The sequence below is a fragment of the Entelurus aequoreus genome, linkage group LG25 (genome assembly GCF_033978785.1).
Source record: "Entelurus aequoreus isolate RoL-2023_Sb linkage group LG25, RoL_Eaeq_v1.1, whole genome shotgun sequence".
NCBI lineage: Eukaryota > Metazoa > Chordata > Actinopteri > Syngnathiformes > Syngnathidae > Entelurus > Entelurus aequoreus.
The window spans coordinates 34,397,371-34,414,568 of NC_084755.1; the positions used below are offsets into that span (position 1 = coordinate 34,397,371).

The 17,198-nt window shown below is 37.5% G+C and overlaps 1 protein-coding gene across 6 annotated transcripts in view; it reads right to left on the reverse strand.

Annotated features, from left to right (window-relative positions):
• Positions 1-1,427: 1,427 nt before the first annotated feature.
• ap2a1 (adaptor related protein complex 2 subunit alpha 1) overlaps positions 1,428-17,198 on the reverse strand; it is a 56,365-nt gene continuing 40,594 nt past the window's right edge. For 4 of the 6 annotated variants that reach the window (XM_062036570.1, XM_062036569.1, XM_062036572.1 and 1 more), the window contains 2 exons: positions 15,262-15,344; positions 12,644-12,882 (listed from right to left, as the gene is read on the reverse strand). In XM_062036570.1, the coding sequence (XP_061892554.1) occupies positions 12,659-12,882; positions 15,262-15,344 (307 nt within the window). In that variant the 3' untranslated portion in view covers positions 12,644-12,658. Of the gene's footprint in view, positions 2,921-7,806; positions 7,942-10,887; positions 10,958-11,031; positions 11,149-12,473; positions 12,606-12,643; positions 12,883-15,261; positions 15,345-17,198 lie in introns of those variants that run through there. The other 2 variants (XM_062036573.1, XM_062036574.1) reach the window with 1 other exon arrangement.

Below are 17,198 nucleotides of genomic sequence, written 5' to 3' on the forward strand. Positions count from 1 at the left end.
AGAATATTGGACACGAGGTTATGCAGTTAGTCAATCATATTATTATTTTTATTCTTCCATAAAACAGTAAAAAATTTGAAATATTGTAATTAATAATTACTAATAAATAATAATAATAAAAGCTGACAATATCCGTTTTTAGGATTTTTTTTAAATAATAAAAAACTATCAATATGACCACCGCATATTTTGACTTTTCAGTATGCGGCCCTTGGTGGGAAAAGTTTGGACCCTTCTCAACTAAAGTATCAAAAGTATCCATATTTGATATTTGTTGCTTTTTATTTTTTATTCTTATTGTAATATTTTTCTATTTTTTTCCATTTATACCCCCATTATTTACTTTTTACTTTTTAAATTCAATCTCAATTCTGTACACTGCTGCTGGAATTTTAATTTTCCTGAGGAAACTCTCCTGAAGGAATCAATAAAGTACTATCTATCTATCTATTTGAGAATCCATATCAGAGCATAAAGATCTGGGGCCGTATTTATCAAGCGTCTTAGAGTGCCATTTTACACTTAAGTCCTGACAATTTGCGAAATTTAGTCCTACTCTCAAACTTAAGAATAAAAGCTATTTATCAACTTTCTTAAGTCTAAGAATCACTCCTAATATCCACGATATTTAAGAGACCTTCAGAGGTGTCCTAAGTGGTTAGGAGTTGCCAGCAGGGGATGGCACTGAGGCGAGAGAGACGTGCGCCAACGTTCAGGGAGCGGAAGGATGTCCTGGCTTTGTTTGATGACGAGCAGCTGATCAAACGGTATCGTTTAGACAGAGCGGGTATTATTTTTGTCACAGATTTAATAAGGGGCGTCATCTCATCAGCAACATCACACAGCAGAGCTTTCACAGCAGAACAAAAGGTCATCACAATGCTTCGACATCTCGCCAAATTAGTTGCCTAATTAATGAATTGGAAAGAAAAGGAAACATTTATTTTGGATTCATTGCCAATATTGTTTGTTTGTTTTGTATTATTTTGTAGTTTATTGTCAAAATATACACTCCCATTGTCCACTTAAATATTTCCAAGATATTTCTTTATTCTTAGACAAGAGATTCCCTTCCGTGATTGGTCATTTCTATGGACACAGAAATGACGTCACCTAAAATTCCGTTTTCGGCACATAGTAATGACGTAATTCAGCTCTGAGTGTGACACTTAAGATTCAGTCCCACACTTCGCTGAAAGTGTGAGTAAGACGCTTGATAACTAACTTTTAAGTGCAGCTTTCAGCGAAGAATTTCTTTACTCATAAATCAAATCTTAGCAGACTTCTTAGGAGTAATTCTAAGAAGCTTGATAAATACGGCCCCTGGTATCGATGTTTCAGTATCAATCCGCACGTCACTCCTTAGAAAGACTTACAGTAAGTGCAGGGACTGACAGGCTGCAAGAGTGAACACAGGAGCCCTGGTGTCGGATATATGGCATAGTTTTACTTTCACATTTTTTTCATTACAGAGTAAATCTTAATTCTAACACAGGTATTGGACATTTTCTTTTAAACATCAAATACATGAGGCTGCATTAGCCAGTGGATAACGCACGCACACACACTCACAGAATGACACACACACACACAAAAAAAAAGCTTTCCACTACAATGTTTGGTGACAATGTCTCTTCTTTTGTATTACCTGCTCACAGTCACACACTTTTATATAGAAGTCCTCTGTAATTACAATGACGACTCTTCCGCTATATCACTACTGCTGCTGTGTGCAAGAGGAAGCCCCCCCCAAAAAAGGTCCTTGCCGAACGTCGGGTGAAGTGTTTATGCTGCTTTTATTGTGGCGGAGAACATCGCCAACATTTCCTCCTGAACACGACGCGGCAAGCGGCGCTAATATACGGGATCTGGCCATTACTGCTAGGTAAGGGCGACGTTTTCAACTCGTAAGCGTTGTGTCTTTTTAAAAAAAAAAAACGAAAGCAAGACGCTTGTTGACGTGTCTCAAAAAGACATCAGCTTAAAAAATGGCTGTTTGGGTTCACACAGCAGAGCGGTGGATAAGAGCGGTCCGAACTCTCCGAAAACCTTACTTCCCATTCGCTGGGATTGACGGGAATGATTGCAGTCGAGTGAACACTTATTTACAGACACGTCGATACCAAACAAACCATCGATTGACTGAAACGTAGAGCGGAGGAATCGGGGGCGGGCGGGGGGGGGATCGTCCCAAAAACCCTTAGGTGCATTTTTACTGGCCGATGATCACGGGGAATGTTTGAAATGGACCGACAGTAGGACCTTTGGGTCTTCATTCAAGGAACTGTGTGTGTCAAGGGCGTGGGAGAATATAAATGTCTATGATGAATACTATCCTCCCATTTCATCAACACCAACTTAAACATCCACCCATACACACACACACACACTGTACACAAAGCATCAGTAATACACAGCAGCCGGGATAAAGCAGACACATGCACACACACACGCACACACACAAGCACGCACAAACGAACGAACGCACGCACGAACACGCGCACGAACACACACGCACACGCGCACGCACGCACGCACGCACGCACGTACGAATGCGCGCACACGGACACACAGTCGCACACACGCACGCGCCCGGCTGCTACACGCCACAAAACAAAAATAATGTAGGATGATGTTAATAAACAAATCGAAGATGAATTAGAATAATGACAATAATATGGCCACTGCTGCTAACAGTGGCTGTCTTTCCCTTATGTAGGTAGTTGGGGGTTTTTTTGTGTGTTTTGCTTTTTAAAGAATCTTTTGCTGTGTGGGAAGAAAGGACAGGGGAGAGATAGCTGGGAGGAAATGGTCTTGATAAAGTTCTGGAGCTCTCGCAAGTCTAGAACTGCAGGGCCAGCAGCTCACAGAGGCGCTTTGACACGGAGTCCTTGCTAGAGCGCAAAGTCAGTCGGTACATCTGCACGCACACACACACACACACACACACAAACAAACACAAACACACACACACGTATTCAATTAGAGCAGCATGAACAATGTATCCCAAAAGTGACAACACGGAATGTATTTTTCTTCTCTCAACAATGAACTCCAAAAGGGAATTGTAAAAATGCTATATAGCACAGGCGATCCTTGTGTTAGTTTGTGGTTACGACAAACTGCTACACTGTAATTAGTTTATGTCCATGGACTTTGGGTGGCCTGGAATGATAGTTAAGCCTGGGCAGATACATTTTGCTCGACGATATATTTATTGACCTACAAATTATTGCCGATAAACGATATTATTGAGATTATTTTTTCAGACCAAATGAACCACTGATGTAATGAAACATGATATAATGCATGTATATCATTTCAAATGCAATAAACATGTCTATTTTAACATTGTAATTGTAATGTTTTAATTTAAAATTGAAGTCCCATCTTAAAACTAATTTGTATACGCTAGCCTTTAAAAATAGACCCCCCTTTTAGACCAGTTGATCTGCCATCTCTTTTCTGCTCTGTCCATTTTAATGTTTACTTACTTTGGATTAGGGCTGGACGATATATCTATATACTCGATATATCGCGGGTTTGTCTCTGTGCGATATAGAAAATGACTATATCGTGATATTCGAGTTGGAGCTGGGCGATATGGCCTTTTTTAAATATCGCAATATTTTTAGGCCATATCACGATACACGATATATATATCTGGATATTTTGCCTTAGCCTTGAATAAACACTTGATGCATATAATCACAGCAGTATGATGATTCTATGTGTCTACATTAAAACATTCTTCTTCATACTGCATTAATATATGCTACTTTTAAACTTTCATGCAGAGAAGAAAATCACAACTAAAAAAATCATTTTTTTTTTCATACGGGGTTGATCTGGAAATGTTTGCCTCTGCATTTTGATGGTGTGGGCGTGTGGCACCGAACGGAGATGTTGACGTGCGGAGTAAGCACTCTTCATTCTCTAGCACAGTGGTTCTTAACCTTGTTGGAGGTACCGAACTCCACCAGTTTCATATGCGCCTTCACCGAACCCTTCTTTAGTGAAAAATAAAATGTTTTTTTTTCTCAAATTCAAGACAAAGTTATGTTTTTTTTTACTGGTGCACAAAATGAACCGTGCATGAACATCACCTCGTTCAAAGAACAACACAAACAGTGCATAAACTCACAACAAATTACACATCTGCAAATCAGATGGAAAATTAGAGGGAAAATTGTTTGGGGGTATCCATAATACGCCGATAGGGAGAAGTTTTTATTTACACGATGAGTTGGGTGTGTCTTGACCTCTGCGGCGGAGGCCCTGCCGAACCCCTGAGGCCGACTCACCGAACCCCTAGGGTTCGATCGAACCCAGGTTAAGAACCACTGCTCTAGCAGGTGGCTTTTCAAATGATGCTACATATTAGCAGTAATGCTACTTTTTATAGCAACGCTTTTGCCCCACACTTGACAAAATTACGGTTGTCTGTTCGACATATTCCCACTTGAAGCCAAACCACCGCCAGACGATGGACCACCTTCCGGTTTTGGGGGGAATTAATTATTCCTTCATTTATTACCAGATTCGCACCTTCTTTCGCTCGTATTACCGCTAGCATCACAGCTAACGTTAGCCATGCTGCTACCTCTCTGCTCAAGGAGGGTGTATACGTATGTGACGTGTGTAGAAGCTGCGCTTGCTGTCTGTGAGAAGGAGAGACAAGAAAGAGTGAGAAGAGTCTGTAGTGTAATGCTCGCAGCTAAAAGCAACTGCGTGAGAACGTATACTCGAATATCACGTATATCATGTCACATATTGGGGCGGTATAGCTCGGTTGGTAGAGCGGTCGTGCCAGCAACTTGAGGGTTGCAGGTTCGATCCCCGCTCCCGCCATCCGAGTCACTGCCGTTGTGTCCTTGGGCAAGACACTTTACCCACCTGCTCCCAGTGACACCCACACTGGTTTAAATGTAACTTAGATATTGGGTTTCACTATGTAAAGCGCTTTGAGTCACTTGAGAAAAAGCGCTATATAAATATAATTCACTTCACTTCACTTCATCACGATATGGTCATTTTCTATATCGCACAGAGACAAACCCGCGATATATCGCGCATATCGATATATCGCCCAGCCCTAATTCGAGTATACGTTCTCACGCAGTTGCTTTTATCTGCGGGCATTACACTTTCTCACTCTTTGTTGTCTCTCCTTCTCACAGAGACATAAAACAAGCGCACCTTCTTACATACGTCACATACGTATACGCCCTCGCGGAGCAGACAGGTAGCGGCATAGGTAACGTTAGCTGTGGTGCGAGTGGTAATACGAGAGAGAGAAGGTGCGAATCTGGTAACAAATGAAGGAAGAAGAATTCATTCCCAAGAAAAACAGCAGGGGGTCCATCGTCTGGCGGTGGTTTGGCTTCAAGCGGGAAGATGTCGAACAGACAACCGTAATTTGTCAAGTATGCGGCAAAAGTGTTGCTATAAAAAGTAGCATTACTGCTAATATGTAGCATCATGTGAAAAGTCACCGCTAGAGAATGAAGAGTGCTTAATCCGCATGTCAACATCTCCGTTCGGTGCCACACCCACAATATGCAGAGGCAACCATTTCCACATCAACACCGTATGAAAAAAATAGTCAAAAACAGAAGGAGATAACGTCCGCAGGAACCTACCACATAGCGAAGGACATACACTATTTGATTTCCTATTATGCAGCTCATTTTTATTTCAATCAATCAATCAATGTTTATTTATATAGCCCTAAATCACAAGTGTCTCAAAGGGCTGATTTGACACTTTTTGAAATATCTTGTGTGACATCATGCACAAAAGAGCACTTTATTTGTTTTAAACTATTGCAGTGGCGTTCTGTACAAAAAGTGCACTTTAATTTAGTGTTGTTTTGATATGTCATCTTAGTGACATCATGCACAAAAGTGCACTAATAGCTTGTTTTAAAATGTCTCTGACAATCTTGCACTTTGTTTTGGAAATGACATGAATGTTTGTGCCACTGCTTAGTAACTGTTTAATAAATACAGTTTTGCTAAATTGACTTAGTTGTGATTTCCCTCTCTGCATGAAAGTTTAAAATGAGCATACATTAATGCAGTATGAAGAAGAATGTTTTAATGTAGACCAGGGGTCACCAACGTGGTGCCCGCGGGCACCAGGTAGCCCGTAAGGACCAGATGAGTAGCCCGCTGGCCTGTTCTAAAAAATAGCTCAAATAGCAGCACTTACCAGTAAGCTGCCTCTATTTTTTAAATTTTATTTATTTACTAGCAAGCTGGTCTCGCTTTGCTCGACATTTTTAATTCTAAGAGAGACAAAACTCAAATAGAATTTGAAAATCCAAGAAAATATTTTAAAGACTTGGTCTTCACTTGTTTGAATAAATTCATTAATTTTTTTACTTTGCTTCTTATAACTTTCAGAAAGACAATTTTAGAGAAAAAATACAACCTTAAAAATGATTTTAGGATTTTTAAACACATATACCTTTTTACCTTTTAAATTCCTTCCTCTTCTTTCTTGACAATTTAAATCAATGTTCAAGTAAATTAATTGTTTTTATTGTAAAGAATAATAAATACATTTTAATTTAATTCTTCATTTTAGCTTCTGTTTTTTCGACGAAGAATATTTGTGAAATATTTCTTCAAACTTATTATGATTAAAATTCAAAAAAAATATTCTGGCAAATCTAGAAAATCTGTAGAATCAAATTTAAATCTTATTTCAAAGTATTTTGAATTTCTTTTAAAATATTTGTTCTGGAAAATCTAAAAGAAATAATGATTTGTCTTTGTTAGAAATATAGCTTGGTCCAATTTGTTTTATATTCTAACAAAGTGTAGATTGGATTTTAACCTATTTAAAACATGTCATCAAAATTGTCAAATTAATCTTAATCAGGAAAAATTACTAATGATGTTCCATAAATTATTTTTTAAATTTTTTCAAAAAGATTCCAATTAGCTAGTTTTTCTCTTCTTTTTTTCGGTTGAATTTTGAATTTTAAAGAGTCGAAATTGAAGATAAACTATGTTTCAAAATTTAATTGTCATTTTTTTCGTGTTTTCTCCTCTTTTAAACCGTTCAATTAAGTGTAAATATCATTAATTATTAATAATAACATAGAGTTAAAGGTAAATTGAGCAAATTGGCTATTTCTGGCAATTTATTTAAGTGTGTATCAAACTGGTAGCCCTTCGCATTAATCAGTACCCAAGAAGTAGCTCTTGGTTTCAAAAAGGTTGGTGACCCCTGATGTAGACACATAGAATCATCATACTGCTGGGATTATATGCATCAAGTGTTCATTCAAGGCTAAGGCAAAATATCCAGATATATATCGTGTATCGTGACGTGGCCTAAAAATATCGAGATATTAAAAAAAGGCCATATCGCCCAGCCCTACTTTGGATAAATAAAAGTTATTGACCTTTTAATTACAATGCCTGAAAAGGAACTGAGAAAAGCTTACTCTGTTGGAAAGGAACACTTGCATTATTATTACTAATTATTACAAATACATTGGTGCTAAATTTGATCTCAAAATAATGACAATAATATTGTTTATCGGCAATAAATTGTGGGAAAATACAATGCCCACAAAATGTATTAACGGCCCAGGTATAGACTTTGGATTGGTTGACATAGTTGAGACTCAAAAATCCAGCCATTTTCTGTTAAAGATGACAGCTGATTGTATCTAATTAAATTACATTATTAATGAAAGGTCAAAAAATCATTTAAATAAAAAAAATATATACTGTTATCTTACAAATGCATAAAGTATTTAGTTTGTAACTGGAGGAGTGTGTGTTGTACCTGTGCCTGGGCATTAGGCTCCAGTCTTAGCAGACAGCCAACCTGCTGGCCCTTGGTCTGGATCACTCCAGCAGACACGTAGTTCTCTGGGTTTGGATCGACATTGTCCAGCAGGGCCGCTCCAAGTCCTAGTAGCTACAACAACAACAACAAAAGATTTGCTGGTGGGCAAATAGTTTTCCCAAAGGGCCACTTGGAAATGGGTTAGGGATTAACAGTAAATTCTGCCTAATATCAACTCTAGTAAGTAAAAAAGAAATTATTATGAAATGGAACCCAGTGTCTGCCATAAAAATTTTATATGTCGCATCCCACCACATACACTGCAAAAACTGAAATCTCAGTAAGATTAAATATCTCAACAAATAAGGGTGATACTTGCTTATTTTCTGTCTGATAAGATAATTCTTCTCACTAATCAGATTTTATGTTAGAGTGTTTTACTTGTTTTAAGGGTTTTGGTCCCAAATGATCTCAGTAAGATATTACAGCTTGTTGCTGAGATTTGATGACCTATATTGAGTAAAACATGCTTGAAACTAGAATATCAACTGTTGCAAAGCTGTGTCATCAACACTCACAAGTATAAAACTACTTTTTTAAAATAATAATTTCAAGCATGAAATAAAAAAATCATGACTTTGACACAATTGTGTCTCATAATTAAAACAGATGACAGCCAAATGGACTTTGCTGTTTTATTTTCAATGAAACAATAGAAAATACATACTCATATAGTAGTACAGTTGGCACAGTACAGTAAACTGACAGTTAATATTTAAACATTTAACATTTCAAACAATTTTGAACAGAAATAGTTCATGCACATTCAGATAAATTCTTCAAAATTACAATTAAAAACATTTTGGCCGGGGGCCGGGCTGTATATATGCGCACTAATTGACTGAAAGAGCACGCACTTGGCGCGATGATGTCATGTTATCCATGGAAAAATGCATTTTTAGACCATATGATTTGCCTGAGCGGCTAGGAGACCCCGAGAGTAACAAGCGGTTGCCTTGTTGCCTTTCCATTAAGAACAATACATTTATTTTTAGTATAAGTTTGCTGGTTTCAAGAAATGTAATGCAGAGCGCATATCATTATGTCAAGATAATGGCACTAGCATTTACTTCATTTAAGAATATTTTTTCAACATATTGAGCAAAAAAGGTCTCATTTTTTTTCTACCAAGAAAAGTGCAGTTGTTATTAGTGAGAATATACTTATTTTAAGGTATTTTTGGGTTCATTGAAGTTAGCTAATTTTACTTGTTTTGGAAAGTCTTCACAAGCCGAATTTTCTTGTTCTATTGGCAGATAATTTTGCTTAGTTCAAATAAAATACCCCTCATTTTATTTTATTTTTTTCTTGTTTTTGAACACTGACTTTTTGCAGTGTATGAATCAAACCGCCACTAATAGAGTTGGCACTAGCTGTGAGGATCCTACAGCACCAAATAAGGTAAAAGTTCTTTTTTTCCTGTCTACTATTTGGATCATCGACCAAAGTTGTGCAATTCATATTACTTTCTACAGAGCTATCAAACATAAACATATGCTAATTTTGCCAATGTTTTTATTTTAGGAATGAATCCAGTCACTTTTTGTAAAATATTACTAAGTAAGTGTTTATATATATGTACACAAAAATAGTTCATTTTATTTTTTCTTAAATCTATTTTTGGTTTCCAAATTGCTTGCATGAAAATAATCTCTACCTTTTTTGTTAGGGCTTGAAAGTGTATGTAAATAATGGTATTTTATGGCTATTGTGTAATATTACACTAGCATAACTATTGTACAGTATATAATTAATGAAAAGCTGTTGGGTTTTTTTATGTGGTGTTCTTGTCATGTATGAATATGTGTAATGTATCAAAGCGTTTTGGAAATCGTAGACCCCAGAAAGAATAGTTTACTACAATTGCAGCAGCTAATGCAGGCCTGGGCAATTATTTTGACTCGAGGGCCACATTTAGAGAAAAAAATGTGTCTGGGGGCCGTTATATCTATTTTTAGGAACACTAATACAAAACCTCACAATAATGTCTGATTGTATGCTAAAAACGTTATGACAGACCGCCTTAAAAAACGTAATGGAATTTTAAATTTTTCTATGAACGATAAAACACTGAATATTGACAAAATATGAATGTCACACCCCCTTTCGATCGACATATTTTACAATCAAGTGAAACGCAACAAAAATGCAACAAACAGTGAAATATGAACAAGAAGGGTACAAAATAAACCCACCTACAATCTGATACATCTGATATATCACTAAGCTTTAGAACTTTGTTGTGAAAATCTCCTTCCGCATCTGTGGAAACGCTTCCCGCCCACACTGCTTGGTGCCTCGTCTGAGCTGCTGTGACGTATATTACCATAGTAACTAATTAGATTACCATAGTAACTAATTAGATGATCATAGTAACTAATTAGATTACCGTAGTAACTGGTATATCAGCCATAAACGCAGATTCCAACCATTGAAATACTTTGTATAGTTCAAGACTTACGATCATTAGAAAACATCACTGCACATCATAATGGCAGCTACACTTTCCATCTTAAAAATCTAAAAAAATTATTTGCGAATGTCCTGCGGGCCAGATTGAAAAGCTTAACGGGCCGTATGTGGCCCCCGGGCCTTAATTTGCCCAGGTCTGAGCTAATGGGAACCTTAATAAACAAACAATCTTATTTTCAGGTTATATGTTACTTTTTTAATCCAGCAGATGGCAGATGACCATTATGAAACACTAATACAGTATCAGTAGTGTCAATACAGGTAGTGAGTGTGTGCCACACTCACTAAGGCGTCATTTACCCATCACTGGTGAATAGCATTTGACTGCTAAACGAAATTGAGAACACTGCTCAGTGTTGTGTATATTTACAATCATTTGCAACATAATTAGAACTATACATACAATTGAGTTGCTCAATTTTTGTACATTTCACTGCATTTGACGTGTGTCGTGAAACCCTGTGGAGAGTGGTTATAGGGTCCAGGCAGGGTTAGTGTAAAGACTACATATGTTACAAATATCAGCAGGGAAGCATGTTGACATACCTTGGCCTTAAGTACTTCTGTGTCCATGCTGTGGTTGGCTTTGAATATCTTTTGTGCTTCTTGTTGAGGCCTAAGGAGAGTTGACAAAAACTTTACAAGACGCGCTTGCATAAACTGACAAAACTATCAACGGCCGAAGCTCACAGGCTCAGCTGTTTCCAACGCTGGAAGAAATCATTTGAGGACATTTCAGTGGGCTGGAAGAATTTGTTGATGGTGACGGGGAGCTTGAGGGTCAAGTTTTGCAGAGCTCCTCCGTATCTGTAACACACAATACATTTGACCTTTGTGGCCTCACACAATTTAGGGATCTCTATTTGACTCTTGCATAAAATTGTGCTAACTGAAACACCCATTTCTGGTGGAATTTGCTCGGTTTCTCATTTGTGTCCGAATTTACTCCAAAAGACTAGTTTGTGTAAAAAAACCCGAGGGACTCTATTGTACATTATGTATTTCTAAAGTGAGAAATTTGTTGTCAAAATTGGATCTCGAAATGACCATTCACGCGTTCATTTCGTCTCGTATTGACTACTGCAATTCTCTTTTCACTCTTTACAACAAGTCAACGCTAAAGAGACTTCAGACTGTACAAAATGCAGCTGCCAGACTTTTGACCGGTGCACCCAGAACAGCCCATATCACCCTCATTTGATCCAGTCTTCATTGGCTTCCAGTTAAATTCCGCATTGAGTTTAAAATTTTAGTCCTGACATTCCGTGCATTGCATGGTTGGGCCCCTCAGTACATCACTGACTTGCTATGCCCCTACTCTTCAGGGCGCAGCCTCCGGTCTTCAGACCAGGGTCTTCTAAACATCTCCAAAACTAATTTTACAACCCATGGAGACCTGGCATTCCAGGCTATAGCTCCCAGACTCTGGAACAATTTACACCAGTCCCTCCGTGATTTTGACTGTGTTGAAACGTTTAAGAAACATTTGAAAACTTCTATTTTTAGTAAAGCTTTTAGTTAATGCATTTTTTAACTATCACTTTGAATCCACTTTGTATCCTTTTTATGATGTTGCCCCTGTTGTTTTAATTTAATTGTTGTTTTACTTCACCTATGTTTTGTACACCGCTTTGTGATTTTATCTGTGAAAAGTGCTTTATAGATAAAATGTACTTACTTACTTATTTACCATATGTCAATACGTCACAAAAAATGTTGTTGAAATTATAAGCACCTGCATGCTATAGGTCTTTTAAACCGCATTAGAGAGCTATAGGAGTTGCTTCTATGAAAACTAGGTTTGTTTATATCAACATGTGTGGTTAACTTCATCATTATCACTAAGCACCTTGAAACAACAACATCAACAGTATTACTGTGTCTAGATACACAGCATTACCACAGTTACTTCCTGTTCAGGGCAAAATCATCTTCAAAATAAAAGCTCCAGATTGTTGTATCTCAGCAATCATCATTTGTCTCTAGCTCAAGTAACAAATAAATGTGCATACAATGGCTAGTTTCAGCTTCGATTTCGGTTATGTTGACAACCGCTTATGTCAGTCAGCTTGTCCCATAAACAGGTTAATTGTTCAGGAAGTTTCCCCATATTAGTTTGAGTTGCAACCCACCTGAACTTGATGTTGAGCAGTGGAGCCTCAGAAAAGTCAGTCAGACACTCTATGTTGAGGACCTGCTGGATTTGGGCTCCTCCCTCTACCAGTGGCTCCACTGGTTTGGTCTGAACATTGAGCTGTGGCTGGCTGTTACGGACCATTAAACGTCTTCTTAACGGGTCTAAATATATTAATCAGTGTCACTTACAAAACCGTTGCAACATCAGGCATTTGCAAGACAACGCTGTCAAAGTGACAGAGACAATTTCTATTTTAAATGGTATAACATCATGCTGGTCCACATGTATCCTGCTTGACAGAAATGAAAGGATATGAGACTGCAGCTCTCCTGGACAGCTGACTGTGGTGGTAAAGCTGGCGAATTGCACCGATGTCTTGTTCCCATAGAATAAATACATTCTCCCTATGAGAAAGACAACTTGTTAAACAACACAGTAGGCTCTTGAAATACCGCACTATAAATGCCTGCATGGCCTACATTTCTACCTGAGTGTCATTTGGTTTCTGTTTTTATTAGGTTTTTTTTGTTTTTAAGTCAAAACATCAAACGTTAATTTGTATTAAGATAGATAACTAATTTATTGTGCATGACCGGTTGATGGAGGGTTTTTTAAGTTATTTTAGAGGGATTTTAAGGCTACGATGTAACCGCATCTTCCAGGCGTTTTTTTAATCATCTTTAGAAATTATTAATTAATTTTAAAAAATTAAAAAAGAAGACATGTATGCTCCTGTCTCTCATAATGATTGTGAACGATAGGCAAAATTCCAAAAAAGTGCAGTTCCCCTTTAACTGAATATTATTTGAATATTTGATGCAGCAAACTATTCAATTATTTTGGTCATTTTAACCCTTTCTGAAACCAATTCTCCAATACCTAAAATTTTATATTTGCTTGTCACTTTGACTTTTGATGTCAAAGCAGTTTCGATTTCCATCCATCCATTTTCTACCGGGGGTTGCTGGAGCCTATCTCAGTTTCATTCGGGTGGAAGGCGACACCCTGGACAAGTCGCCACCTCATCACAGGGCCAACACAGATAGACAGACAACATTCACACTCACTTTCACACACTAGGGCCAATTTTAGTCTTGCCAATCAACCTATCCCCAGGTGCATGTCTTTGGAAGCGATTTAAGGAGCTTTATTTGTCATACCCGTACACATTTGCACATAAACAGTACGAAATTAGGACTTTGTTTGTAAACAATAATACGGGTAGTCAAATCAATAGGCAATTGTTTAATATCATGAGGCGATTATACTCTACATTTGCATGGTCATATCATACATGTTACAAGCGGCCCTTTGAAGAATTAGAATTAGAAATACTTTATTAATCCCCGAGGGGAAATTAAGATTATTAACAGGATTGCTGACATATATATATATATATATATATATATATATATATATATATATATATATATATATATATATATATATATATATATATACACGAGTTTCCACACGGACATATTAAGTAGCGTAGCGCACGTTGTGTAAACAATGCACACCGAGGCACAACACACGGCATGCTAGCAGCGACCGGGCTAGGACAACATATAAAAGCCAGAGCTGGAAGACCCTCCTGCCTCGTTAAGATCTCCCGTTTGGGAACACTTCGGCTGTGCGGTGCGGAGGACGGAGGTTTGCCGACATTGTTCAGCAGCTAACCCATTTGAAGCGGCACCACCCCCAAGTGAACATCGCTTCAACAAATAAAGACGAGCAAACAGCTCCCAAAAAATAATCTGAGGTTGAGTTGACTTGAAACTGTTTAATGTTGCACTTTTTGTATGTAGAAGAAAAGTTTTGTCATTTTATTTAATCTGAGCAACAACTTGAGGCAGTTTAATGTTGATTAACGTGGACCCCGACTTAAACAAGTTGAAAAACGTATTCTGGTGTTACCATTTAGTGGTCAATTGTACGGAAAATGTACTGTACTGTGCAATCTACTAATAAAAGTCTCAATCAATCAAAAAAAGCACTTTATATGTGGAAACGTTTTGTTAAGAAACCATTCTGAGCCTTCTTATTTAGTTTTTTATTTTATATATGTTGACCACATTAACCCTGGCAATGGACCCTGTGTGTATATGTATGTTATGCCATTGTCTACAAATTTGGTAAATAAATAGCCAAAAAATGCATATTTTGTTGTTTTCTTACTGTACCGAAAATGAACCGAACCGTGACCTCTATACCGAGGTACGTACCGAACCGAAATTTTTGTGTACCGTTACACCCCTAATATATATATATTTTTAATATATTTATTATATATACATATTCAAGGCAGCCATAACTGTGATGTGGCCCACAATGAAAATTAGTTTGACACCCTGGGTTTAGAGCATGATCCAATAGTTTACAATTTTGAACTTTGATCATTTTTTCACATTTTACGACAATACTTAATTGGGAGTTTTGATTAGCTGTAAAAAAGATTAAGAAATCAACACATACAGTATTTCAGCATGTGTGTACAGTGTAGTAAATCTATAGAGTAAAAAGGGTTACACTTTTTTAATTGAAAAAGTAATTGAGATGCACCTGTATATCTAAAAAATGTATAATTAATTTAAAAATTATTTAGAGAATTAATTTTGTATGTATTTATTAATTATATAATCTTTTTTGTATAATTATGTGCATCATATGTCCATACTTTAGGGACTGTATATTAAACAGAGAAGTGTTACACACTAAATAGACCCAGATGGTGCACTGGCAATGACCAAACGTTTATCTACTCAAGCAGTATAGTTACTCACCGAGATTTTGACGATATTCGGACTTGATGCCAATCTGTAGAAGCTGATTTTCAAACAGAACTCCATTGTTCTTGCACACAAACCTGTTGGATGATAAGAATCTTAATTCAAATTAAAACTCACAGAAAAGCAAGCAAACACCACAACAATGACACAGTGATTGATGCCAGAGTGGGTTCAGTATAAGGGTAAAACATGATCCACAGGGAAACTTTTTCCCCTGGGAGCAGCTGGTTAAAATGATCACGCCATATGGATAAAGAGGGTTACTTTGTTCCTAACCTTATAGCACCATAGGCCCATCTAGTCTGATGAGGGCTAACAATGGTTAGCATCCAGGTTGCCAAAGCCTGAAGTGATATTTATAGTTTTCAATTCTATTTTTCAGGTTGAGATGAAGGCAGGAAAACAAACTACTGCCACTATTTAAGATGGGACAAAAAAAAAAGTACAGTGAAACATTTGAAGTGATCATGGACGTGTAAAAAGAAGTTATCCACCGTAAAATCAAGTTACATTCTTACAGATTAAGACATCCGAACAATTTTCTTATTGAAGTCAACAGTAGCCATATTGTACTATGCAGCGGGAACAGAAACGCAGGTACTTTTATTCCGATAATACCGCAACAATAAAATAATATCCATATCTGGGTCCATGATTATCATCACACGTTTCTTAGTAGCTATGACTCGTACATTCATGTGGCGGCATCATTTTTTTGTCTATGCATGTTGCGATAGCATCTGCGCAACATTTATTAGTTATTAGTTATTTATTAGTTACTCTTATAGCTGTACCCTCTTGTTTTTCATACCAAGATGGCGCTGCGGCTGGCCACCACAGTATTGTGCTCTCTTGTCGTGGTTTTGTTTTTCTTTGTTTCTTGCATTGAATAAGGAGAACAGTCTACCAAGTGAAATTCCTTTTGTGATAAACATACTTGGCCAATAAAGTTGATTCTGATTCAAAAGAAGCAAGACATACTTGAAAAGACCATCTGTTAGATGGGGGAAGTCTAAACATTTTCAGAGGGTCATAAAAAAAACCCTAAAGGGCCCCTCTAATGCTGACAACACTGGCACTTATTTCATAGTTTTGGACCTAAAAAGGTTGTCTATAGGTAAAATTCCTCCCAAAATAGACAGTATTGATTTTAGGCGTGTTTTTAACGAGTTTCAGCACATTTTGAAACGGCCATTTTTAGATCCAAAATGTGGGCGGTTACTGCATCAGCCTGCTGACGTCACCCACAGAAGACTAGAGGCAATTCCGTAGTGTTTCGGTAGCATCTTCATCTCGAATCACGTCATTTTCGCGCATATTTTAAAGGAATTAGCAAATATGGCTGCTGGATGCATTGTTGCAGGTTTTAGCAATGCAACTAAAGAAGGGGTCAGCTTGCATACATTTCCAAATGATGGGAATATGAGGACATTATAAACCTCCCCAGTGAAATTGACTCAACACAAATTGTAAGGACCAGGAGAGAGGACTGTAATTTGCGGTGATCACTTTAATGATTCAGACTTTGAATAAGAAGAGTTTTGGTCAAAGTTTGGATAGAAAAAAATTGAAAGACTCAGACCAAATGCAATACTGAAAATCAGGAACACTCGAGGAAAGAAAGACTGAGTCAGGAAATCCGGAAAAACGGAGAAAAAAGTGAAGACCTGGCGCTTAAAAAATTAGATAAGGTAAAGTTAAAGAACCAATGACTGTCACGCACACACTAGGTGTGGTGAAATTTGTCCTCTGCATTTGACCCATCCCCTTGTTCACCCCCTGGTAGTAGAGGGGAGCAGTGAGCGGTGGCCGCTGCTGCTCATCATTTTGGTGATTTAACCCCCAACCCTTGATGCGGAATGCCAAGCAGGGAGGTAATGGGTCCCATTTTTATAGTCTTTGGTTTGAACTCACGACCTACCGATCTCAGA